The sequence below is a fragment of the Natator depressus genome, chromosome 4 (genome assembly GCF_965152275.1).
Source record: "Natator depressus isolate rNatDep1 chromosome 4, rNatDep2.hap1, whole genome shotgun sequence".
In the NCBI taxonomy this organism is placed as follows: Eukaryota; Metazoa; Chordata; order Testudines; family Cheloniidae; genus Natator; species Natator depressus.
The window spans coordinates 21102783-21129302 of NC_134237.1; the positions used below are offsets into that span (position 1 = coordinate 21102783).

A 26520-nucleotide genomic window follows, 5' to 3' on the forward strand; every position below is an offset into this window, starting at 1 on the left:
GCAGACAGGAATAAATGATCATCACGATTCCTGATCAGTCTTTGGTGGAAGCAAAATAATTCCTATTTAACAGTCGTCCTCGGCGGGAGTGCAAAAACCAAAGTCACAAAGCCACACAGTGCTGAAGACAGGATTTTCTACAAATCAAAGCAATTTCCCCCAAATATCCCACAGACGGTAGTGGACAGTGTAGGAAAATTAGTGGGAAATAAATGCTCAAGCTTGGAGAATATTGCTAATCTTACAAATGTGGAAACATACACTGGAAACACTATTGTATATCACGCTTTTGGGGAAATAGTCACTTTGTTACCATTTATTAGCAGATGCTATTTACTACTACTCTAATATTATAAACACAGTAAAGACTGTCTCAAAGGCTTCTGCTGCTGCATGGTAATGATTTCAAATTTACAATATGAGGGATTATAATGCGTGCCATGTAAAACATGACCTATACACAGGATAATTAAATGGAATGGCCTTAATGAAAGGCAGCAACAGAACTGTGAACCTATTGGAAAAACAAAGATTTAAAGAAGAAGTCAGGAAGAAAATCAACACAGTGTGTATACACTAGACAGATAGGCAAATAGATCCAGATGAGCTGCATGGCCTCTTTTAACCTCAAAATATTAGTGTGTGTCATTAAAGACCAAGTCCAAGATTTTCCAAGGTGATTTACACAAGGCAGGTGCTCAGCCCTTTCTGAGAATCAGCTCCCTTTACACTGACTCAAGTTGGGCACCAAGACCCACCAGCTACTTTTGAAAATCTTGGCTAAAATACTGTAGCGCGAGTGATCATGCACTCTCATTAGCCAGGGGTAAGTCTAGGTAAGCATCATTCCATGTTGCCTGTATGCACACTCCACTTATTTTCAGTGCGCACAGCTGAAAAAAAATTAAATGCCAGTAAAAATCTATTTCTTCCTCTCTCACTTCTTGTTTTGTGCTCAAAAGCCATGTCTGTTTAGGTCACTTCTTCCCCAAATTGACAGTGTCTCAACTTGGATCCCCACTCTTATCTTCAGGAGTTTTAAATCAAAGGCAAAGTCATCAGACTTCTGTTAAAAAGGTACTGAGCCTTCCTGTGCTAGCCCCAACATGTAAAATGAAAAGTGGGGGAGGGGTCAAGGCCTACAGACACTGCTGGGAACACCCAAAATAGCATCTGATAAATATGGAAAGCTGCACTCGGAAGCATATACACCTTTCTTAGTGAGAAAGCTCTTATTCAGGAGAAATATATGACAAAGTACTTAATACCTTTCCTCTCACAGGATGCTACACTCAATATGTATCAGTCATACAACTCACCTGAGGCCTGATTCAAAGCACACTGTCACTAGGAATCTTTCCATTGACTTCACGGGTTTTTGCATCAGGCCCTGGGTGAGCCTCAGTGCCAAAACTGAAGGTGGGAAAACCCTTTCCATTAAAAATGCAGATAACCTACAAAACGTAACAGTGACGCAAGGTAACAGCTTTGCTCTCTAATTGCAATGCATCAGAATTCATGGTTTTTTAATTGGGCTGTTATTTTCAGGGTTAAAAAGGCAGCGGATTGCAGAACCACAGCTTATTACAAAGGATGAACTCCTTCTATCATCAGTGTGTTAAGATCATGTCGAAGCGGCTTGCTTTGCAGAAAGGCAAACAAACAGCAAGACTAGGATAAGACATCCTGCTGGCTAAAGTCCACTGCCACAGCTCGCTGCTTGAGCCCCAAAACTCAGCCAGGATCAAAATGCAAAAACTTTACAAATCACAAAATAAAACTTAAAAAACAACCACTTTCCCCTCAGGGGACATCCCAATGAAGAGCAGAATAAATCATTTCTTTTCAGGTTTCAGAGTAACAGCCGTGTTAGTCTGTATTTGCAAAAAGAAAAGGAGGACTTGTGGCACCTTAGAGACTAGTCTCTAAGGTGCCACAAGTCCTCCTTTTCATTTCTTTTCACTCATTTGGAATGATCCTGCAACTCGGCCTCACCAAACTTCTCACAAGTTATGTGGTCACCCTGAGCGTCTGTAACACACAAGACTATTACCCTGTGATCATTTATACATAAAGAGTCAGATTGTTAAGCTAGTGCAAATCGGCAAAGTTCCATTGACTTCAATGGAGCTGCTCCAATTTACGCCAGTGGAGTATTTGGGCCCTGAAGTTTGATTTCAGTATGTGCATTTACATGACGTTAAATAGGTTGCAGTACATGTACATATAGATCATTGTGTTGCACTAGTTATTCTGCACATCACAGTGTAAGTACACGTAGGACATGAATTACACTGCACTATCACAAGAGCAGAGCTGTCACTTTGAGTCACCATTGTATTTCGGATAGTAGCCCCGTATTTTGTGGAAAGTACTTGCTACCTTTGAGTTTTGGTATTCAGTTCACTAAGGTCTTGGTTCTGCACTGGTTTGCCACTGCTTACGATGGGTGAGGGATCAGGCCACAACAGTGGTACAAATCATACATTCATAAACAGAATGGGAGTTTTGCTTGAACAGGACTGCAGCACTGGGCCCAGTACCAGATTTTAGTTACAGTCTGTTCTACCTTGAACCACAGCAGAGGATGACTAGAAACATTCCTATCTAGTTCCAATAATGCTGCATGCACAGTATATTGTGTCTGTATATATTAAACTAGACATCTGTTTGAAAGAAACATGGGGCCAAAGCCTTAGAGGGTGTAAGACTGGCATACATCCATTAACTTGGATGAAGTTATGCCAATTTCCACCTGCTGTGAATCTGGCTCATGAAGACTGGAGCTGAAATAATTCCAAGTGAATACTTTACTCAACTAATTTAGCCTCCAATAGTATGTCTACACTGCAATTAAAAACCTGCAGCTGGCCTGTGCCTGCTGATTCGGTCCCATGGGGCTCGGGCTAAGGCGCTGTTTAATGGCAGTGTAGATGTTTGGGCTTGGGCTGGAGCCCGGGCTCCAGGACTTGGTGAGGTGGGAGGGTCCCAGAGCTTGGGCTGCAGCCTGAGCCCAAACATCGACACTGTCATTAAACAGCCCCTTAGCCCGAGCCAGTTGGTACGGGCCAACCACAGTTGTCTAAGTGCACTGTAGACATGCAGCAAGTAGATCAGGATTTTCTCAGGTTTATTCCAATTGTTTGAATTTGTTCAGCATATAGTTATCTCTTTACTTTATTAACTGATTGCTAATAGCTGGCTGTGAATATTTATTTGGGGCTGTGATGGCTAATTGGGGCTCTTCTCTCTGACCAGTTGAGCAGCACTTTTAGGATCAAGAGGAAGTGTCTGAAAACGCTACTGAGGCTTTGACTCTCTCAAGGACAGGTAAGAGTTTAGGGAGAGGTAACCGGTAAGCGGCAATACCTGGGAACTTTTAGATCAATTTTTTAAACTTTTTTTGTCCTGGATCCCTCAGAGGCCTTGCTGGAGGCATTGTTCCTATACAAGTTAGACCTCTAAAATTTACTACCTGGGTGAGGATTTTAAATATATTTTTTTCTCATTGCTACTATAAAAAGTAATGTATGACTATGCTTGGTCCGACTTGCCAAGGTGCAGTCAGATCTGCATGGCTGGCTGATTTAACTCCTTCCATACCTCGCTTAGTTTTGTCTGGTGGAACCCTCTCCCCTGCAGTGACAAGCCATGTCAAACTGCATATAAAGTTTACTATTTCCGAGTACTCATGCATGTAATTTTAAGGTTTGTTACTTACGAGCACTTAGGTGTTCAAGCTTGGAATTCATTTTTCATGAGCATCTGTGTAAAACTCAACTGCATTAATGTTAGTGCAACACAATTAAATTACTTGGAATCTGCAAGTTCATGGCTAAGGGCCCAATGCTGTGAGCCCTCCACAGGAGGGGCTCCCATAGATTCGCAGGACTGGGCAATAATTTATCTGTACGTTTGTGGCGAATTCTTCAAGCTCTCCCAGTTTGGAATTCCTACCAACTTGCAGGCTTGAGACACAATATGGGCTCAAGTCAGTTTTTACGTGTTCAAAATCTGAGCCAGTTCTCTCCCCCTGGAGTTTGAAACGAAGATTTACCGTCACACAAAAAGGTGACTTGCCGTCAGATGCAAGTAATTGTAAGTAGAAAATCTCACATGTTTCAGTGGATGCTAGAATGATTTGAGAGCTCATATTTGATTTGCTCACCACTCTTCTCTTTGGAAAGAATATGCCTGAAAGCTCTTTTCTTTTAAAATAAACAGAATTCTAAAAGGACTACAGAGCATTCCTCATAATTACTTCTCTACTTCTGAATTTTAATGGCTAGCTCTAGTGATTCCCCTCATCAACAGTTACATCTTTTATTAGTTAATGCTGGGATTTCCTAAGAAGCCTAATGGTGCTAGGAAACCAAATGTTGTTATATTTCAAGGGGAGATGAGCACTTACCTACTTTGGTGTCTTTTGAAAATTCCCCTTTTCTATGTTACCACTGAAAGCTTTTAACCCCTTATTCCTTTCATGCACTTAACTCAATGCAGATTTTTTTTTAAAGGAATCTGTATTTGTTAGTATTGGAGAGCATGTGTGTGTTTGCAGCTATTTAAGGTTAGTTTAATTAAAAAGAACAATCACCACCACACCTTATGCTAGTCCTTGTGATACAACAAAAAATGACTTTTTATAAACACTTATACGATTCTTCTCTCTGCCTCATGTCTTGTCAGGAGATCCCATTCTCACTGCAGTCAGTTGGCAATTTAAAATTGTGCTTTTGCAAAGTGCCTCGCTTTTCATTTGACAGTAGACTGGGTGAGGGTCTACTATGGAAATAACAAAGGGGTGATACCTCATCAAGGGACAATGGAGTGACTGTTCTGAAAATTTCCGGTAAGAATTTCCACGGTCACTGCATTATAATCCCAGATAATACAACTGAGCAGTGGGGTTTATTTCCACCTTTGGGGAGAGGGGGTTGTACCTGTGGACACACAAACCCCTATCAGTCTAACACAGAAGAAGGAGCAGGTCGGACACAGCAGTTAGGTCGCCTAAAGTTCTGCAACATGGACTGGAACACATTATGCTGCCTCCCTTTAAGTTTCTTATTTGAAGATGTATCCGAGGAAATCGATTTCCGGTTCTGGGTGCTTTGTGCCTTGATCAGTTTCTCATGTTCTCGTATTTGTCTTTGTAAGTGATTTTGGATAGCGATCCCCAGTGACTCCGGGTCTAGCGAAGCACCATATACCTCCCATGTCATGCCTTGTTCATCCCACACAACATCTCTGACGTGCTTGGATTGCTGCACCTGTACTTTGGCCTCCGTGGCCACAGTGGGCTTTTTCTTCTTTTCCCCAAGATGTGGCAGTTGTGGAGCAGAGGCAGGAACAGCTGTTGGTTCCTTCCTGGTTTCACTGGCCTTGCTAATTTGACATGGTGGAGCTGTTGGGGTCCCCAGCCTATGGGTGTTGTGGGTAGAATTCATATTCAACTCAGGTGTCAATCCAGCTTGCAGACTCGGGCTGCTGGACTTCTTTGCCTGATTAGTTTCTTCCAACATCTTATCCTGCTCCGTTTTAACCGGACGTGGTGCATATACCTTCACAGAGCCAGCAGCAGCTCCAGTGCCGATGTTAACGCCTCCTTTAGCCTCAAGCAACATGAACTTTTCTTCCTTCTTTGGCTTTCTCTCGGTTTTGACATTAACCGGACTGCTTCGCACTTCATCAACACGCGGGAACTGCCAAGGCTTCCTACCAGTGCTGCTACCAGCTGCGCTGCACAGGGTCTCTGTCTGCTCAGTTCCATGGGGTACACTGCCGTGTCCGTGTCCAGGTGACTGGTTACTTTCTGAATCACTGACTTGGTGCAGAAAGTTGTTGCTTGTTTCAGGGACGGCTGTAAATGGAGATGGGTGGGGTTCACCATCTCCAGACTGCTGAGGTGCTGCAGGTTGATTACTGGTGTTAACCGTAATCTGGTACACAGGTTTTGCCTTCAGTAAGACTGCAGCATCTGATGACAGTGGAGGAATGTCTGTGCTGTCTCTGGCCAAGCAGGCTCCTTGGGTTTCTGCCCTATCAGCCGGTGTTCCTTGGGTGTTCCCGGCTCCTTGTGGGTATGGACAGGCAGGTGTTATGCTACCTGCCAGCACTGGACAGATGTTGTCAGGTGGGTCTCCTTGATGCTTTTGCAGTTGGGCAGGCTGAGCTTTCACTGCATCCATCGCAGCTGTCAGAGCGTACCCTTCTGGCATGATACCAGGACACCAGGCTGGCTTTTGGAGTGATGCAAAGTTGTCAACAAGTTCTGACTGGTTCTGCCCACCACCACTCTGATAAATGACGTGCAACTGCTCCTTTGCCTCTGAAGGAGGATTCCCCTTGAAGAATGCAGCAACGATACTTGGGCTGGTGGAAGCGGATTTGCTCTCCATACTGGCCACTGCCTGAACCTCAGCATCACGCCATGTCCTGATTACTGCCTCCCGAGTTAAAGATGTGCTCTCAGGCTGGACTGTCATTGTACCTACTTCTCTGAACCTGGAGAGCTGGGGCAGCACTGGTCCTGTTTTCTCTGTCTCTGCCTCACACAAGGGCTGTGTCCCCTCAAAGCTGGATTGTGGCAAAGCCTTATTGCTCTGCGCAAGTGCAGTCCTAAAAGTGGGACAGGATTTCACATCATTTGCATCCCTTATCTCTGCTTCTGAATAAACCTGCGGCCTGATCCCCAGATCAGGAATAGCTTCCAAGTCCCTCACTGCAGTGGCTGCCAGAGAGAAGCCAGGGTCAGTTATTTCCAATGCTTTTTCTTTTTCCATGTCTATTCTTTGCAGGGTATTTGCCTGAGAAGAACGGTGACAGGACTCACTACCCTTGATAGTGTTGTCTAGGGATGGATAATTTAACTCCTGAAGTTCCGCTGGATCACTCATCCCACAGACCTTCACTGCACAGTCATCAACTTGTGCCAGTGACCTTATCCTTGGTAGGTCGCTTTGTATAAGCTGGTTGGAATTGTGGGTAGCTGGCATCATATCTGTTGCATGTCCAGCTGCAGAGGTTTTTGCTACAACCTGTGCTTGCACTGTGGCGTCACGGCTGCCCGTTTGCTCCGAGTTACTGGCCGACTTGGTACATGCAGGAGGCACTTCTTCAGCTTGGCTGAAGGACCCAGGCAAAAACATGTCTTGCTGGCTAGTATCATCCCCGTAGAGGTGCTCATCCCTTTGGATGTCGGAAACTACAGTACAGTTCAGGTCAAACAAGCAAACTCCAGCAGATTCAGCCTTGGTGTAAGAAATGCCATTACTGCTCCTCTCTATGCTTGCTTGTTTGTGCTGGTGCTTAGTGGATTGCGGATCTCCCAGGCACTCACTCTCTTCAGAAGCGGCAACCAACAAAAGCTGGGCAGACCTCAGAGGATCTGGTACCGTCCCCATGGAATTTCTCTGAGCTGTAGCTTGCAGTCAGCTTCTTCCAGCAATACTCTTGCAGAGCAGTGTTTGTATCAAGGGGAATGTGGTCAGGAACAACTTTCCCTTAGAGCCAATCTGTTAAAGAAGGAAACACAGCGTTAACAGCAATCGGATTTAAGCAGGGAAAATACTTTTTAATATTTAAGGGAGATGTTCAAAGGCACAAAGAGCTGTCAGGCGCTTGACTCACACTGAGTCAATGGGAGTTGGGCTCCTAACTCCCCTTTGTGCCTTAGAAAATCTCCCCCTAAGTAATTTTTCACTTGCAGAATAAAAAGTATTTGAATTTCAAATATTTTTCATACGATTATTTCCAAGGTAGGATCGAGAAGCAGAGGTAGCCGTTAGCCACAAATGCATCAAAATCTGCCTTGGTTGTTGACTATTTTATGGAAAAGAATAAGAATGTTGTGCACTCAGTCAGTCAGGTGATTGACCTGGCACCTAAAGCTATTTAAAAAAAAAAAAAAAAAAAAGGGAAGTGGGATCTGGGTGGATGCTTTGTGGAAAATATTCTGCCGTCAGAATTCAATAAATAACATTAAGTAATGCAAAGCTAGAGATACAAGAACCTGCAGAAAGGAAGTTTGATCCCATGACGAGGGGGCTAGCCTGGGACATGGGAAATCCAGGTTCAAATTCCTGTTATGCGCCACACTTCCCATGTGACCCTGAGCAAGTCACTAAGTCTCTCTGTGTGCCTTGGTTCCCCATCTGTAAAATGGGGTTAATACTTCTCTAACTTCACCGACTTGTGGAGGACCAATACACTAAACATTGTGAGGTGCTTTATATTGCAATAGAATTATTGAAGATAGACAGGTCTCTGTGTCAAGTTTCTAGTACCTTCAGACATAGGCGCTGGAAAACCCACAGAGAAAAATTGGTGGGTGCTCTGTACCCACCGGCAGCTCCCTGCCCCGCCCCAGCTCACCTGCGCCTCCACCTCCTCCGTGAGCGTGCCCGCTTTTTTCCCCCTCCCTCCCAGTGCTTGCCAGCTGTTTCGCGTGGCAATTGCTGGGAGGGAGGGGGGAGGAGGGGAAACACGGCATGCTCAGGGGAGGCGGCGGAGTTTGGGTGGGGACTTTGGGGGGAAGGGGTTGGAATGGGGGTGGAGCTGGGGGGCACGAGCACCCACCGGCGCCATGAGAAGTTGGCGCCTATGCCTTCAGAGTAATATTTGTGAAGTAAAACCTGGCTGCTAAAATGAACTGCTGAATGAAATACTGTGGACTAATGTTAAGAAAAACACCAGAACTGATTCTGGCTGTGCTACTGGAAGTACTATGTATACTTATGTTCATAAAGGAAAACAATTCTGCATTTATAATCTTCCAGAAGCATTCTTGACAAAATGTATTAACTGATTTACGAACTACAGGTAGATCCTGTATACACATCTGTTTGCCCACTGCTGAAGAGTAGCCATTTATCCGGTGAAACACAGCTAAACTCAGTACCACCACAGAACGGGAGATCAAGAAGAATACCCTTTCCAGATGAAACAGCAGGGAGGAATTTTAAACAGAGGGAGCAGAATTATCTGAACCTCAAGGTAACTCTCATTTTGAACTCGGAATACATTTTAAAATGTGCTTTTAGAGTGGGATTCTCAAAAGAGCTCAGTGTTGGTCAAAACTTTGCTCTCACTGAATTCACTGGTAACATTCCTATTGACGACAATGGAAGCAGAGCTAGATCAATGGTAGCACTTGGGAAAATCCCTGCCTTGTTCTTTTATGTTGTAGGTTGTCTGTCTCCCCCAGGAGGCTTTCATTTCAAAGCCCCTCCCACATCTCCACTGCCAGTGGAGTGCTAGGCTGGGACTCAGGAAACTGGGTTCTATATTTCCATCTCTGTCACTGGCCTGCTAGGTGACCTTGGGCAAGTCATACCACCACTCTGGGACTCAATTTTGCCATCTGTAAAGTGGGGATACTGATGCCAGCAATGCCCTTTTCAACAAAAGGTCTCACATTCTCCCCTCATTGTACACCAGACTTGCGTTAGTGAAACTCTGCCACTGACTTCAGTAAAACTCCCCCTGAGATGCAGTGCATTGAGAGTGAGAGGAGAAGCAGGCCCCAGGGGTTTAATGGAAACAAAATCAAAATGAATACAGCAAACCTAGTTTTGCACACAGGAAAACATGGTGACGCATTACGAATTCATTAACTTGATGTCCTCCAGATATTCATAATTTATCGTTTTAACTCTGTATCTCTAATTTGGCGTGCCTTTGGGCTCTACCCAACCAAAAATGTCCAGGGCTAAGCCAGCCCTAAAATACCATGGCTATTGGTCCCAATGGTTATTGAACTTCTTAACAGGAATCTTGCTGCGGAATCGCATACAAATTCACAAACCAAATTGCTCCAAGTACAACTTCTGATGAGCTGAGCAGGAAGTGGGGAGTTTATATAAAATAAGCCAAAAAAACTCCTTGCGTGAGTCCACAAGTCCTCATTTCTCAGTTGATGTAAAGCCAGTAGCCATCACTGTGTACACAATGAAAGTTATCCCAGCTTTAGACACCAGTAATTGTCCTTCGTGGCTGTGCACTGGGGAATGGGCAGGTTTGGCAGCTCCTGTTCCAATTTTCTTGTTTTCCTCCTCCTTCCCCTTCCAAATATGATCAATATCAAGGGAGTCAGTGGCAGATAAAACTGACATCAACATGGTCCCTGATCTCATGATGGTTGCAGGGGATCTCCAAAACCTTTGCAAAAATCTACATCTCATGACAATAAGTTTCAGCATAAATATCGGATGCAGGTCCGTGTGAGCAACATGGAAATTCCAGGTTTACCTGCATGCAATATTCCCTGGCTGACCTCAGGAATAGATTTGTATGAGACGGAAAGAGCACAGCAAAACTACAACCCAGGACCTTTTACAGCTCTTCTCCAGCTGAGCAGGTGAAGAACCTGCCTTCACATTACACTGATGAGGGCTGGGAGAACTCCCTAGTCTTGCTAAAGGGGAGTCCCCCTGGTGGTGTTCAATGCCTTGATTGCTACAGAGTGTATGTGAGTCTGGCTAGGAGAGTTAGAGACTCTGGAGAGCAGGATCGTGCTCCCTAGGTCTATCAATTGGTCTAGGAAGCAAGCAAATGTACTTGCCAGCTCCTCTCGCAGACCCAGTGAAAATTAACGAAGAAAAGGCTGGATTTAAGCAGTCCTCCCTCATGATTTGATCATTAGCACCACCAGACAGGCTTCACCCATTGGGCTTGATTCTCCTTTGACACTAGAGTAAATGGAGTCACAACAGAGTAAAGCTGGTGGAGTCAGATCAGAATCAGGACCACTCCCTTCTGCTCGTCAGAGATTTTGTTAGGTGACTTGCTGGTGGAAGGAAGAAAGAGAGAGAAAACTCTTTTCAGTGACAGGCAATGCTTAGATACAAAATTTTGGGGGCATGGCATGCTATTGAAAACTAACCTGCTGAGATTTGGCTCCCTACTTTTTAAACCTGCCCACTGGAGGCGCTGGGGTCGGGAGGGCCATTCTTTTAGGAACTGCTTTAACCTACACCTTCTTGGGAAAAACTGAGCAAGTCTCATAGCCTTTAAAGTCAGAAGGGACCATCACGATCATCTAGTCTGACCTCATGTATATTTTGTCTATTCCAAAGGAGTTACACTTGGATGTAATATCTCATTTTTTTGACACAGGGCTTCAAAAATGTACCCATCACCTACCAGCTGAAACAATAAAACTTCTCACTAGTGAGCATGATCCCTCAGCCATGGCTTCCAAAAGTTAGGATAAGTTATTTTTTAAAATTGATATAGTATCTAAAAACGGCAACCAGATATATTACATATACTCCCTTGTTCTCTCTTATCAGGACACGCGTTAGGGCACTTGAGTGGAACACAAGCCCTGAAACAGGAATCCAGAAAAGAGAAGTGGATGATCAGGGATTCACAAGGAGTTTCCTGTCCCCTGTGTTCTGGAGAGAATAATCTGGTCCCTGGTGTGTTCATATGACTGAATTATTCACTTATTTTTCCCAAATAATTTTCTGAGGGTTTGGTCCATCCTGCCAAATGCTACTGGCAATTCACGCTTCTGTTGGTACTGATTGTAAAATGGCCATAGAAACTGCCCGTGAGCTAATGAGGGATGGACCACACATATGCAATGCGTACTTCTGGACGCTGGAAAGTAAACTCTGTAGAATATTACGTAAAATAAAATGTTGGCAGCTTGTATAAATATTTTTGCTTGTTGGGTATACCTCACTTGTAGCTCTTCTGCAGACTTCCACATGAATTTTAGCTCTTTCCTAACTTGTATAAATATTTCTCATCTCCCAACCCTTATGTATTTGCCTACTGGATGTTCACATACACACACTAGAGGAAACTTGGCAGAAGGATCAGTTTGGTCCACCCCTGTTTTGATGGGTATGTTTGATTCATCCCTGCCAAGAAAGCAGCTTCTAATAAGCTTCTTCATGCCCAGGCAGGTCTATAAGGTTATTTATAATTGGCTTTGTCTGGCCCTCCCACAAGTGTCTTCAGCTACAAACTCCCTTCAAAAAGGTGAGATTCCTTCCTAGCTTTGAAAACATCAAAGAAATTGCTTCTGAATGAAGCATATAAGCAAATTCCCAGGGATCTGCAAAAGTGAAGTGCAAATGCATTAGCACCTATAGAAAATGGCATTGGAAAGTTGTTTTTATTCTATTCATTCAAATGACCTGTCAAGTCGTGATCACTAAAACTATACTCCACTGCCTATCCAAGGGATAGCCACTGCAGAGGGACAAGATCCTGCCCTCAGTTATCCCCAGGACGCCTTGTTGACTTCAGTGGGGTAACAGAACTTAACCCAGATGTTTCACTTAACCTCAGAACATTAAATACATTTAATTAGACTCAGGTTGTGGAGACTTGATTCATGTTTGTGAGCACTTGTTCATGGGAAGTCAATGAGAATACTCCTGTGAGGAAGTGCCCCCCGAAATGAGTGATGGCTCCACAATCTGGCCCTTTTCTAATAGGCAAGGTTGTCAAACAATACCTTACCCCTCAAGTAGCTCTCCGGACATCTGTGGAACTGCTGGAGGAGTAAGTGAGGTACAGAAGCAGAATCTGGCCCTCTGTGATCTGTCCAACAGGCTGCTCTCCACCTATTGTGACAAAGGCTGTACAGGAACACTGACTCTAGTCACAGCATACCCAGAGTGATGATCACTTCGCTGCTCCAGCTGTATATGGCAGGCAAGGGTATTATTTCCATCTACAGTACAACACTGTATCTTTTCTGTTTCTGGGCACTCAAGAGCAGAATGAAAGATCTTGAAAGGGAGCTACAATCATCTGCTAGAATGACAACAGATATCAATGACCTAATTTATAAGGAACGGCTAATTAAAACAATGGGGAAAAACTGACTCTGCTATCACCAAATGGGAACTATTCTGCTATCTAATTTAGGCAAGGGTCAAATTCTCCACTCAAGGTATGTCTATACTGTGATAAATGACACAGCTGCGGCTGGTCCAGGTCAGCGGACTCAGGCTCATGGCTTTATAGCTGCGGGACTATAAAACTGCACTGCAGACATTCGGACTGGGGCTGGAGCCCAGGCTCCGAGACCCTGACCCTTGTGGGGTCTCAGAGCCCAGGCTCCAGCCTGAACCTGTCTACACTGCAATTTTTAGCCCCGTAGGCCAAGTCCTGCAAGCCCCTGTAATCTGACCTGGGCTCTGAGACTCAGCACCGCGGGTTTTTTATTGCAGAGTCGACATACGCTCAGTGACTCCGGTGAAACCCCACTGAATCCAATGGGCGTGCACAAGTGTAAACGAAAGCAGAACTTGAACCAAGCTATTTATATTGTCAGAGAACAACAAACCAACGGGAACTAGAGTATGACAGTTCAAAATCAGAAGCCAATAGAAACTTTATGTAAAGGAGACCAAATGAACTGACTACAGCATGTGGAAGTTATCTTTGTTACTGCTTGCAAGCACACGTTGATCCTGGGCTCCTTGAATAAACTATGCGAAGACTGTCCGACAGGCACTGCAGTGAAAAATTCACAGGAACAAACAAAACCTATGGCAGGCAAACAGCCACTGGAGGAAATATGAAAATAAAACCCAATATTAGGAAGGAAAACATGCCAAGACAAACCGAAATCTCTGTGGAATTGCTCAGGTGAAATGTGTTCAGTGTTTCACCTGGAGAAATCATCTGAAATTTAATTTTATGAGGAAGAGGTGTTAGTGTCACCATAAAGATGGAAAGCAGTTCCCAGTAACAACCATGAATTTTCAACACCAAAATCATTTCTTTCAAACAAAAATCAATCCACCTGAAAATTTCATGTCATATCTTATTCCAGGGTGGAATTTTCCTGGACATCTTGAGACAAGTAACACAAAAAAGTTTTGAAAGCCTGCCAGAGTCCATATATGACTTGTATGGGCAGACAGAATCCCTGTGTGGTTTGCGCGTCTTTTTTAAAATCTAAGGCATTTCCCAGGCAAACAACTTTGTTAACTTCAAGTCAAGGTGGAAAGAATCTACCACTTATTTCAGCATATCCCCCTTTTAAAACAATGTTATAGTTTCCTCTATTGTCAAAAAACAAAAATTTTGCAAATGTTAAAAAAGCCTGAGAATTGCAAGCTAAAGCTCTACTTTACAAATAATCTGCAAACATGTGGAAGTATGCCAATGATTAGTTAACATTGTCAATACTGCCAAATCCCAAGGTTCAAAAGTCATGAGTCAGGCCTCCAAAAAATAATGAAATTGACCTAAAAGTCACAAGATTTTTTATTTGCTATCTGGTTTTTGAGTCTTTAGGGTTCACATTTTCAAGCCTTGCTTTGTAAACATGAGGGTTAGAAACTTTTCAAATGAAAGCTGAGAGTCTGATCTCATCACATGGCTCCAGGAGCTGGGGCTTTAAGAAAAAGCATAAAATATAACAAGAATCACAATGAAACTGCAAGAGTTGACAACACTCTGACAACATGTACTCTGCCCCAGTAGCAACATCAGCCTTCCCTCTGGGCTTTTAATTTTGGAGAAGACACGGATGTTCTACAATTTGCTGTGGAGTACCGAAAATGTGAATCACAGAGCACCAGTTTTGATATTTAGCTTCATACATACATGTCTCTGATACCAAGACTTATTTCCACTTCAGTCTTTCCATGGGAGTGCTGTAATTTCATGGTCTTAGCATAGGAGGGTTTGTTTTGTTTTTTTTTTCTCCAGGGGCTTCTATTAATAGGTTGTAGTTTATTTTCTCATGGTATCTGAGGGACCTAGATCTGTCATTATGAATGAGAGACAGAGAAGTATAGACAAATGACAGCTGAGAAAGTAAAGTAGTTTGAAAGGAATTATCTTAACTCAAGACACTCTGGACTTATATCATCCTGCCTGGTTTGGGATACATAGTTGAAAGAAAGGAATTAAGATGCTCAAAGTAAGATACCATCCTACGCTACCATCATGTGAAGGTGATGGATGATATTATGGGATGCACCTGGATTCCCTGTGTTTCATGTGCGTTGTAGGGAAAGTGGGTATAGCTTTCCAAAAAGCCACATCTCTCACTTAGCAGGCTCCAGTCCAAAAGCAAAGCCAAACTGTAAGCAAGAAGTATTTAAAGCTCCATTCCCTTATGCACATGGGAACACAACTGTTATTAGTGCTGATGTGTAGACATTACTCCTTGAAGGGACAATGTGCACTGGCAGGATGGGCTGGTGACACACTCACTGGGACTTATTTGTGATAGGTCATACTGATTTGGTAGCTACAGTACAGGTCTGTTGGAACCTGTATGCATCGAGATGTGTGCCATTTGTCGTTCACGTTTGCTTTCGTCAGTGCAGGGGAATTGTGTCTGAGACAAATTGGTCTCTGAAAGAGTTACAAGTCCATTGCAGACATGATCTCTTTCTTTTGCTGTGCTGCTGACATTTCTGATGATAATCAGAGTCTGCATTTCCAAAACCAGGGAGAACACTGTTTCAAAGCTGACAGAGGCATGCACAGATTTGATATGTTAGAACACGGCACCAACAATTTCTGTAAGAATTTACATGAAACCCATGTGACTATCTGTTGGTTGCTTCTGATTAACAATGGAGATCAAAGGTTATCCACTAGGCTGCAGTTCAGCAAATTTTACATGTAAACTTAACCAACCCTTGCACAGAATTTATTGGCTCACCCTTGATCATGAGGACTAATACCGAAAAAATTGTTTTACTCAGCCCAGGTGAGAGGATGGGTAGAATATTGCAAGGCTGCTCTTCTGGGAGCGAGGTACATTCCCATTATCCACTCGGCTACGCTCACTCTGTCTGATTGCTGTATTATCTCCTGCCTTACCCAAGTCATAATTGTACAATACGGCCGGGAGGGACCACCGGAGCATCTACTCAGGCCACCAGCCCCACCCAGTGCCCGCACACTAAATCCAACAACCAAAATTAGATCAAAAAATTACAGCCCAGAAGACACTAGGCCATTCTTTGCCACAGACAGAGAACAGGACGGACCAAGGTGCACCACTGCCTAAGTTCTCCACAATGGCAGGGAAATGATTCAGTAAGATATCCCCAGAGAATCCAAAACCTTCCAGGGACCATGAGTATGTACTCTGGTTACTAGCCCGTGGTGAAGCCTGTGCCATCATGTCTACACTGCTATGGTCATCCATGCTACCTCGATTAGAACGAACACAGGTGTGCCTGCCCGTGCTACAATCCCCCTTTCTCTTTGCAATGTAGACGTACCCTTAGGCATAGTCCTAAGCAGGAAGCAATAAGGAGCCATGCTGCCACAGGAGTAGTTTGGGTGACTGTTCTTCAGGGAGCTCTCCCATGTGCAGGGAGAGAGCAGAGGCTGCACCATCCTTCCCCATTTGTACGGATCAGATGATACGGAGCAATACTGAAGCACTTCTTCTCATGAGTGCTTTCCCCGCCCCGGAATTTCGATACTACAGATCACGGATCGTTAGCGGATTCTTTTCTAGCCTTTATTATAGACCATGTTATTTTTGCAAACAGGGAAACTTATTTCAGTGTCATTTGTTAAATGTATTAAAAGGGCTTGTATGTAGCACAGGACAAAGACAGGCTACACCCCAAACCCTTCTGAGTCTGGAAAAATAATGCTGTTCAGAGTTTAGAGCATGCTTTCTGTGCACCGTGAAAACTTGCTTTTAGCTAGAAGAGGGTTAAATCTGAGATCTATACAATTTTAATGGTCAGGCGATACAGTAACCGTTACAAAAGGAGTGTATTATGATCAGAGGTGAGCACTGCGATCAGAGGAAATGTGAATGTCCTGCCTATTGTTGCTTTCTAGGGACCAGATCCTCATCTGGTGTAAACTGGGATAGCTCCATGGAGGTTAATGGAGCTCTGCCAAGTTACACCGAGAATCTGGCCCAATAATTTGTAGTATATGAAAGAACCATCCTCACCAAATAAAACCCAACCCCCCGCCCACAAACATCCAACTAAAAACAACAACAAAAACAAAACACGGAGCACCGGTCTAGCACTCTAAGTGCCTTTGACATAAATTACAAAAAAACCCCATCAACAGCCCCCCTCACAAAACCTCTCTCATGCTCCTCCTTCCCCGAAGTCTGAATAAAGAGATGCACTTTGTAGCATCTCACAATTGGCTGATGCCACTGTCATGACAGGATACTCAGATGTGATAAAGGAGAGAAAAGGAATAGGTTATGAACTTGAGAGGAACAACTGGGGAAAACTGCTTCAGAAAAACGTCAGCTTGTACTCATGCTTTCTTTGTAATGGTAGTTAGCAGGTGAAAAAATAGGTGAGAAACCAAGGGCAAAATGCTGGGAACAAAGCATGTGATAACACAGTACTCCCATTTTGACTGAAAGGGAGCAGCTACCAATCACTCTGAAGGAATTTTTTCTGGAGTAGCTTTAGCATAAGTGGAAGAAACATGTTTTTGTGACAGCTGAGTCCTCTCCCTAACTCCCACTGCACAGGGAGACCTTAATTCTGTAACGTGCTGAGCACTCTAGCCCCAAACCAGCAACGCACTTATGCACATGCTTAACTTTAATGCATGGGAGTAGTCCCTTTGAAGTCTATTCCCCTATTTCCTCAGGCTCTTTCCTGTACCCCACTACACCCCCCTATAGCTATACCCCATTTCCACATGCCTGCTTTTTACATTCCTCTGTACCCACATCCCATTCCCTCCCCCCACCCCACCCCCCGGCCATAGCGCTCGCTGCCTTCCTCTGGATCCCTCAACTACGTATATTAATAATAAGATAGCTGAAACTTGACAGATTTTAGCCAGAAGTCAATTTAAAACATTTTCTATTAAAAATCTATTACACAAAACCAAAACAAAAAAAAAAAAACATAAAAAATTCACACATACAAAAACTAACGTGAAATTTCACATCAAGAAAAAACATGAATTTATGCCCCCCCAAGCCCATTTCAGAACACAACCTGAATTACAGAGCTGCGACCAGTAGCTCCCTAATACACACAAATTATGAAATTGTGTCTATGTGTATAAATATCATGGGAGAAAACTCACTTTATTCTGCCATCCTCAATGCTAAAGAAAGAATGGCTTAAGTGATCCCTGGAAAATAGCACTATATGCTATGGGCCTGATCCAAAGCACAGTGAAATGAACAGAAAGATATTCTTTCAGAATAACAGCCGTGTTAGTCTATATTCGCAAAAAGAAAAGGAGTACGGTATGCATCCGATGAAGTGAGCTGTAGCTCACGAAAGCTTATGCTCAAATAAATTGGTTAGTCTCTAAGGTGCCACAAGTCCTCCTTTTCTTTTTGAGAAAGACATTCTGTAACTGATTAATCCCAGTAGACCAGACGCAATGCAACTTCGTTTATTTCAAATTCCAATTTTTCCACAGTTGTAGCAGTTCCTACAGACCATATGCTGAGTGCTCGGAGTTTGTTTAGGTGTTAGCTACCCTAGCTGCTGTACTATGGCCTCCTGCTGCAAAATGCGTAGTGTTTCCTGTGTGACATTAAGTGCCCTTGATCCCATTGAATTCAATGGGCATTTAAGGTGCTCAGCACCCTACAGGAGCGCTCAACAGTTTATGGATTGAGCCCTTGAATGTAGAGCTATTAAATACATGGCATTGAGCGAAAGGGCTGGTCTACACAGGTTTGTACTGTGATGGCTATATCGGTTTAGAAATCGATACAGTCAAAACAGTACAACCCCTAGTCAGGAGGCAGTAATACCTGTACAACCAGTGCGGAGATAAACACCTTTATATCGGTATAACTGCATGCACATTAGAGGGTTCTACCTCTTTAACTAGATCCGTTCCTAAACTGATATAGTCATAGAAGTTCAAAAACTGTGTGTAAGACAGTGGCCAGCGCCAGATGCTTCAGAAGGAATGAACAGGGCAATTGATTGAGTGATCCATCCACTGTCATCCAGCCTCACCTTCTGGCAGTCAGAGATTGATGGACATCCAGAGCATGGCACTGCATACCTGACCATCTTGGCTAATAGCCATTGATGGACCTATCCTCCATGAATGTATCTAACTCTTTTCTGAACCCAGTTATGCTTTAGCCTTCACAACATCCCCTGGCAAAGAGTTCCACTGATTGACTGTACATTGTGTGTAGAAGTACTTCCTTTGGTTTGTCTTAAATCTGTGTATTAATTTCATTGGGTGACCCCTGGTTCTTCTGTTATGAGAAGGGGTAAATACCACTTCCTTATTCACTTTCTCCACATCATTCATGATTTTATAGACCTCGATCATATCCCCATTAGTGGTCTCTTTTCTAACCTGAACGGTTCCAGTCTTTCAAATCTCTCCTCATATGGAAGCTGTTCCATACCCCTAATCATTTGTTGCCCTTTTCTGTACCTTTTCCAATTCTAATATATCATTTTTGATACGGGGCGACCAAAACTGGACGCAGTATTTAGAGTGTGGGTGTTCCAGGGCTTTACATAATGGCATGATGATATTTTCTGTCTTATGATCTCTCTCTTTCCTCACAGTTACTAACATTCTTAGCTTTTTTGACTGCAAATTGAGAGGATATTTTCAGAGAACTATCCACAATGACTAAGATCTCTTTCCTGAGTGCAACAGCTAATTTAGACCCCATCATTTTGAATGTATAGTTGGGATTATATCTTCCAATGTGCATTACTTTGCATTTATCAACACTGAATTTCATCTTCCATTTTGTTGCCTAGTCGCTCCGTTTTGCGAGATCCCTTTGTAACTCTTCACAGTCAGCTTTGGACTCAACTATCTTGAGTAATTTTGTTTCATCTGAAAACTTTCCCACCTATTTACCCCCCTTCCAGAAGGGGTAAATGAAGTCTTCTTAATTGATTGTAATTTAAAAGGAAGTGTAACTTCTGCCTTAATACTGTATCTTCCAGTCTGTTCACTGTGTGCTATACCAATTTTCCTTATGCCAGTGGAATACAAACAACAGTCCCTTGCAGCTCTAGCTCATATTCTCACAGTCCTCCTGAGAACTTGCTTGCTATTCAGCAATTCTCTGATATATACCCTTTGGGTGCAGATAATTTGGGCCAAAGTTCACTCTTAGATTTTTTTTTTTTTTTTTTTTTACTCTGGCAGCCAATATTATACCATAACAAATAAAATTCCCCAGGGGTTAAAATCAGCTTCTCTTCACTTCGCTGCATCTTCATATATTGCACTTGATTACAGATGACTGCACCAGTTGCACACTCAGGTTTCTATGTATGAGGCTACAAACTTGTGCTCCATCTTGCAAAACGACCCATCTTTGCAGATCTTTATACCCATGAAGTCTCCCCCATTGAAGTCAAGGGGATTCCATGTGCTGGTGAAGGTCCATGTCAGCAGACCCCTTTGCAGGATCGGGGCCTAGGGCTGTGAAATGTTTGCAATGAAATCTGAAACCTGAAATTAGAGGAGTTTGTATTTCATTTTAAGTTTACAAAAAATGTTCTGATTTTGCAGACGTTTAACGTTTTCCTTTGAAAACATGGTCCATTTTCCACTCAAAACCCCTGCATTCCCTCATCTCTGTTTCACCCCTGTGTGCTCCCATGCTGGCAGGAGGTAATGTCAGAAAATGCAATACCTTGCTAGTAAAGCTCTGCCTATTGTCCCCTAAGTGGGCAAAGCTGTGACTTCTGCCTTTCAGTCAACAGGTCTTGACTGGAAAGCCTCATTCCTGATGCTCTCTGTCCAAGGTTACAGTGCTTGTTAAAACAATTCCTTTTGCAAGGTACTTAAAATTCCTTGCCAGAAAACAAGCTCATTACAGAACACTGCTAAAAGCTCAACAGTCATTTTCTTTCAAGGTGAAAGGAAAGGATAAATGGTTTACAAGTATATAGAAATAGCCAAATCAAACAATGACTAGACAAACTGCCAGTCAGCTACAACAGTTATATCAGCTAAGGTTACACTTACATTCGTATCATTGCCAGCCTAGCAGGGACATGATTGGTTGGCAAAACCCTATTTGGTTTCTTTTTATTGCACATTGTTACATTTATCCTACTACTTATCTGCATGTTCTATTCAATTTAATAATTTCACATATGAGGTTTCTCAAAGGCAGCATGGGATCATTCTGTTTATGGCTGATTTCTGGGGTAGATACGGTTTTGAAGGAGCGAACATGTGTGCGCACAACAAGCCACCTATTATACAAGCAGTGACTGCACTGCCTCGTTCCCTCCCCCCCGCTTTCTTTTAAAGATGAAAATGGTGATGAAATCTAAAAGCACCACCCAACACCTTTTTTAAAAAAAATGCATGAAATTTGGTGCAGTTGAAAGGTGACGGCACTGAAAACTGACGTTCTATAGCTCCACAGAGCAGCTACAATAATAGCAAGTAGCGATACAAGTTTCCCCACACTGCAACGACAATGTGCCTTAATCTGAATGCAGAGTGATCACCTCAGAGGTGAAATGACCGTACAAGTCTTGTTCTCTCTGCTAATGCTGTGCCAATTAGGATGGTGGCTTTTATGATGTGGGCACATGTCTACTGGGTTCTGGACTGAGACCAACACCACATTCCGTATCGACGTGAGAAGATAATTACTTTTGGTCACTACTGATCAGGGTCGGATTTGAACTGATGCCCTAAAAGATAAAAGGTGCCATCCATCTCTAAAATTTTCAGTTCTTAAATGTAAATTGCCAACATTTACATTTTTCCAATGGCATTTATTAAAAAAAATTTAAAAAATAAAATAAAAAAATCCAATAGCGAGTCACAAGTAAAACACCCAACAAACTGTGGAGAAAGAAAACCAGAAATGATGGTAGCATCCTATTCAATCTGGACTATTTGCTACTGCACCAAGAAAAGTACCATAGCAGCACCTGCCTGCCACTGTGTAACTCTAACCTGTAAGGAGATTCTGCCATTGGAAGAACCTACAGTAGGAGAAAAGCTGCTCATTTTTTATCCTACACTGGACCTAAGACTTGCCTATAGTCTTTTGTTTTGAGGCCTGGTCTACACTACAAAATTAGGTCAATGTAAGCTGCCTTGTGTCAACCTGTCTGTGCATGTGTCTACACTTAAATTTGTCTCCCTTCAATGTAGTTATGATAATGCAACACCACCACCTCCCCAAGCAGTGCTGAGCCATGGATGCGTACTGAGGTCGACGCAGTGCGAGTGTAAACACTTCAGGACTTATGCCGATGCAAACAGTCCTCCAGCAGATGACCCACAACCCCTGACACTGACCACTCCGGTCACAGTTGTGAACTCCACTGCCCTAGGGGTCACAGAGACCAGAAGTCCCATCCACTCCCCCTTAAAAACCATGTGAATTTTTGAAATGCTTTTTCCTGATTGCCCAGCTTGGCAAGCACACCTAGCAGCTCTCCGTTGTTGTGTGCAACTGCCCAGCTGACTGTGCTGGCTACATGCTCCAGCCTGGAGTAGATAAGAGGTATTGGATTTCCTGGGCTCGTGGGGAGAAGAGGCTGGGAAAGCACAGCTATGAAATATTGACACCTGCAAGCAGACTGCATGGGGAATGCAGGCAAAGGTGTACGACAGGGACCAGCAGCAGTGCTGCATGAAAGTGAACGAACTGCGACAGGGAGGCCAACAGTCAATCTGGTGCCGAGCCGCAGACTTGCTGCTGTTACAACAAGCTGTATGCCTGGCGGAGACCCCACCAGCACCACACAGACCACCAATGATATATCCAAGGAGCCCAAGACACAGACCCCTGCCATGAACAGGGAGGAGGATGAGGAGGGGACATGCGACCAGGGGGTCCAGTTATGCCACGAGCCAGGACCTGGTTGAGACTCCACCGCAGTGAATCCCGGTGGCTGACCACCAGTGAACCTGATTCAAGGGAAGAAACCTTGGGTAAGCATATGAATGCACCTCCCATTACAATGTGTAAACGTACTGATGGCGCCCAACCCCAGTATGAAGCTTTCATGGAGGTACTCTGCTATCCTCTTCTGAAAATTTCTATGGATGGCGGCCTTATTTCTTCCTCCATGGTAGGACACTTTCCCATGCCACTTGGCAATAATTTCAGCAGGCACCACTGCAGTACACGGGCTAGTAGCATGTGGGCCCGAGTGGCTTCGGGATGTCAGCAGCTGCTGTGTGCTCAGTGCCTCTGTTACCCTCAGAATTGAGGTATCTGCTACAATCATCATCGCCTGTAAAAAATGGGGCCAGTATTCAGTGCCATTTCCTTAGACTCATATTGTTTCATGCAACAAAATAAATCTCTCATTTCCCTCCAGCCCCTGACTTTCGTTCCCTGATGGGCCATACTCACCATGGCTAGGCCTGGAGAACAGTGCCATGTGCAGATGCTCTGAAGTGTCAATTACCATGCTTTGTTTAAAACTTCAGGGGAGCAAGGGAAAGGCGCTCTGAATCTTAGCGTCCGCTGTCCATTGTGACTAGACTGACAACAGTACCTCTGTGTGTTTTATCTGTAGCTGCTGCCATTGCAGGTTTGCGGGGTGTCCCCCCCACACCTGCGGAATGCCTGAGCACGACAAGGAGGAGAGAAAAATGCAACTCGGGATGACATGTTCACTGAGATCCCGCAAAGCAGTGCTGTGTCAGACTTGAACAGAGGCCCTGGAGGGTGAATATATCCGATTGTAAGGAGAAGGAAAGAGCAGCTAGGAGTCCCTAGCCCAACAGTCCCTCTCCTTTTCCTGCTGGGAGATACACCAGGACATAGTGGACCTTCTCCGGCGGAAAATACAGATCTTGCCAATTCTTATGGATCTAGAGGTTCAACAAGCATGGACTTGCCTCCCTTTGCAGTCAGTGGAGAACTCTGTTTTAGCATTCCCCCTCCCCATTCCATGTGGCATCAGGGGCCGCACCCCTACCCCTCCATGCTGGGGGACAGTATGGACACAGCTTCACATACACTGACCTGAGAGCGCCACAGTTGCTGTATGTGTAGCCAAAATGGACATGAATGCTCCTTCCGTGTTTAGTGTTGTTCCTTTCATTTATTTCAGAAGTTTTTATTATATTTGTTTTTTAATTGCACATAGTTTCTATGCATTGATTTTGGTACACAATCAAAATCTATTTTGGGGAACATAATTTATCGTTATTATTTCACAACATATGATCCAGAATACTTAGCACCTCCTGAAAGCACCCACTACATATTACTGTGCAGTGCAACAGAACTCATTGAAGGTTCGAAACAAAATGAGACAGTGTAAAGTTCTTCCTGCCTGCGAGGCCCCCTACTGTGCCGGTGGAAATGATATATGTCTGTTGCAATGATAAATGAATGCATAACAGTTACCAAGCTATACATTCACCAGAGCATCTTTCACCCCAGCATGGCACCAAAGCACTTGGTCCTGAACCAAAGCCAATGGGAGTCTTCTCATTCATTCCAGTGGGCTTTGGGTCAGGGCCTAACAATATACAATGTGGCAGAGCCCTGCCTGAGCCTGAAGGCAACAGCGAATCTACCACTGACTCCCAAAGAGAGAACGCTTTAGACAAGGGCACCCAGGAAAATCCCTACCCTTACAAAACGTGCCATTGCATCTTCAGTATCCACACACAGCTGACAGGGTTCTGGTTTCAAAGGTCTCCTCTGAAAGACCTTACACTGACTTTGCCCCCATGGCAGCCCTGAGAAAATAAGACTGATTGGAGGAAACTAACTGGTCAGATCCCTCTCTTAAACCAAAAATAAAATAAAATAAAATAAAAGGGGAATTGAGTACTGTAACAGTAAAAGATGCTGTACTGGCGGCCCTGGGGACCGGAATCCAGAGAACAATTACCCTATAGGCAGTGGCAATGAAAATTCCCCCACCCTGCCCCACCCATATGCCTCAATGCGTGGCTGGTGGGGCCATCCAGAAGGACCAGAAGATAGTTCTTTCTCTGTGCACATTCAATTATTGGCCTCTCTGCCGACGAACACAGGTACTAATGATTGTGCCCGTCTGTGCTGTGAGCATATGTACACTAGCAACTGGGCCTACAATTCATGACATATACTCCACCCAAAAGGCATCCGATGGTAATGAACTTCAGTCACTGCCTGTAATGGATTTGGACCGGTGACCTAGGGCTAGAAGACTATATATCCCATTAACAACCTTCTGAACCAACCCCTCTCCTTCTGATTACTTTCTTCTTCTAATTATCTGTTTATTTCAAAGTAATGTGTTCATTTTTTATACTAAATTTGCCCCTATTTTTTCCATCCTCAGTGAAGCGAGTATGATGATGGCTGACCGGGTCATGCTACAGTTTATTCAGGTCAATTCACTTGTGTATTAGATCAAAGCGATTGTAAACGTGCAAGTGTTTTGGATGCTTGCACTTCATAAAATTAATGGAAGGTTACTTGTATTGTTTTAGCTTGTTTATTCCTGTCACAATGTAATAGCAAACATTTACATGGTAAATACCCTTGCTATTAAAATTACCCATCAAAGAAATCGTGTGAAATGCTAATGAATGACTTAAGGACTTTAATGGAAAATGCTCATTTCACACCAAAAAGAAAAGGAGTACTTGTGGCACCTTAGAGACTAACCAATTTATTTGAGCATAAGCTTTCGTGAGCGACAGCTCACTTCATCGGATGCATACTGTGGAAAGTATAGAAGATCTTTTTATACACACAAACCATGAAAAAATGGGTGTTTACCACTACAAAAGGTTTTCTCTCCCCCCACAGACCCACTCTCCTGTTGGTAATACCCTATCTAAAGTGATCACTCTCTTCACAATGTGTATGATAATCAAGGTGGGCCATTTCCAGCACAAATCCAGGGTTTAACAAGAACGTCGGGGGGGGGGGGGGGGAAGGAAAAAACAAGGGGAAATAGGTTACCTTGCATAATGACTTAGCCACTCCCAGTCTCTATTCAAGCCTAAGTTAATTGTATCCAATTTGCAAATGAATTCCAATTCAACAGTCTCTCGCTGGAGTCTGGTTTTGAAGTTTTTTTGTTGTAATATCGCAACTTTCATGTCTGTAATCGCGTGACCAGAGAGATTGAAGTGTTCTCCGACTGGTTTATGAATGTTATAATTCTTGACATCTGATTTGTGTCCATTTATTCTTTTACGTAGAGACTGTCCAGTTTGACCAATGTACATGACAGAGGGGCATTGCTGGCACATGATGGCATATATCACATTGGTGGATGTGCAGGTGAACGAGCCTCTGATAGTGTGGCTGATGTGATTAGGCCCTGTGATGTTGTCCCCTGAATAGATATGTGGGCACAGTTGGCAACGGGCTTTGTTGCAAGGATAGGGTCCTGGGTTAGTGGTTCTGTTGTGTGGTATGTGGTTGCTGGTGAGTATTTGCTTCAGGTTGGGGGGGCTGTCTGTAGGCAAGGACTGGCCTGTCTTTTTGTGAGATTTATTTTAGATGTTTAGTTACATTATTTGTCCATCATTACCCTGGACTGCATTTCAAACTGGTGACCTACAGATGAAAAGCTGTATACTCTCATCAGTCCAGTGAGCCAGCCACACAACTAGCCCATC

At 43.7% G+C, this 26520-nt stretch overlaps 1 protein-coding gene across 1 annotated transcript in view; it reads right to left on the reverse strand.

Moving 5' to 3' along the window:
• Positions 1-1963: 1963 nt before the first annotated feature.
• GPRIN3 (GPRIN family member 3) overlaps positions 1964-26520 on the reverse strand; it is a 59837-nt gene continuing 35280 nt past the window's right edge. The window contains exon 2 of the mRNA XM_074950589.1: positions 1964-7517. Coding sequence (XP_074806690.1) covers positions 4965-7406 — 2442 coding nt within the window. The 5' untranslated portion in view covers positions 7407-7517 and the 3' untranslated portion in view covers positions 1964-4964. The remainder of the gene's footprint in view (positions 7518-26520) is intronic.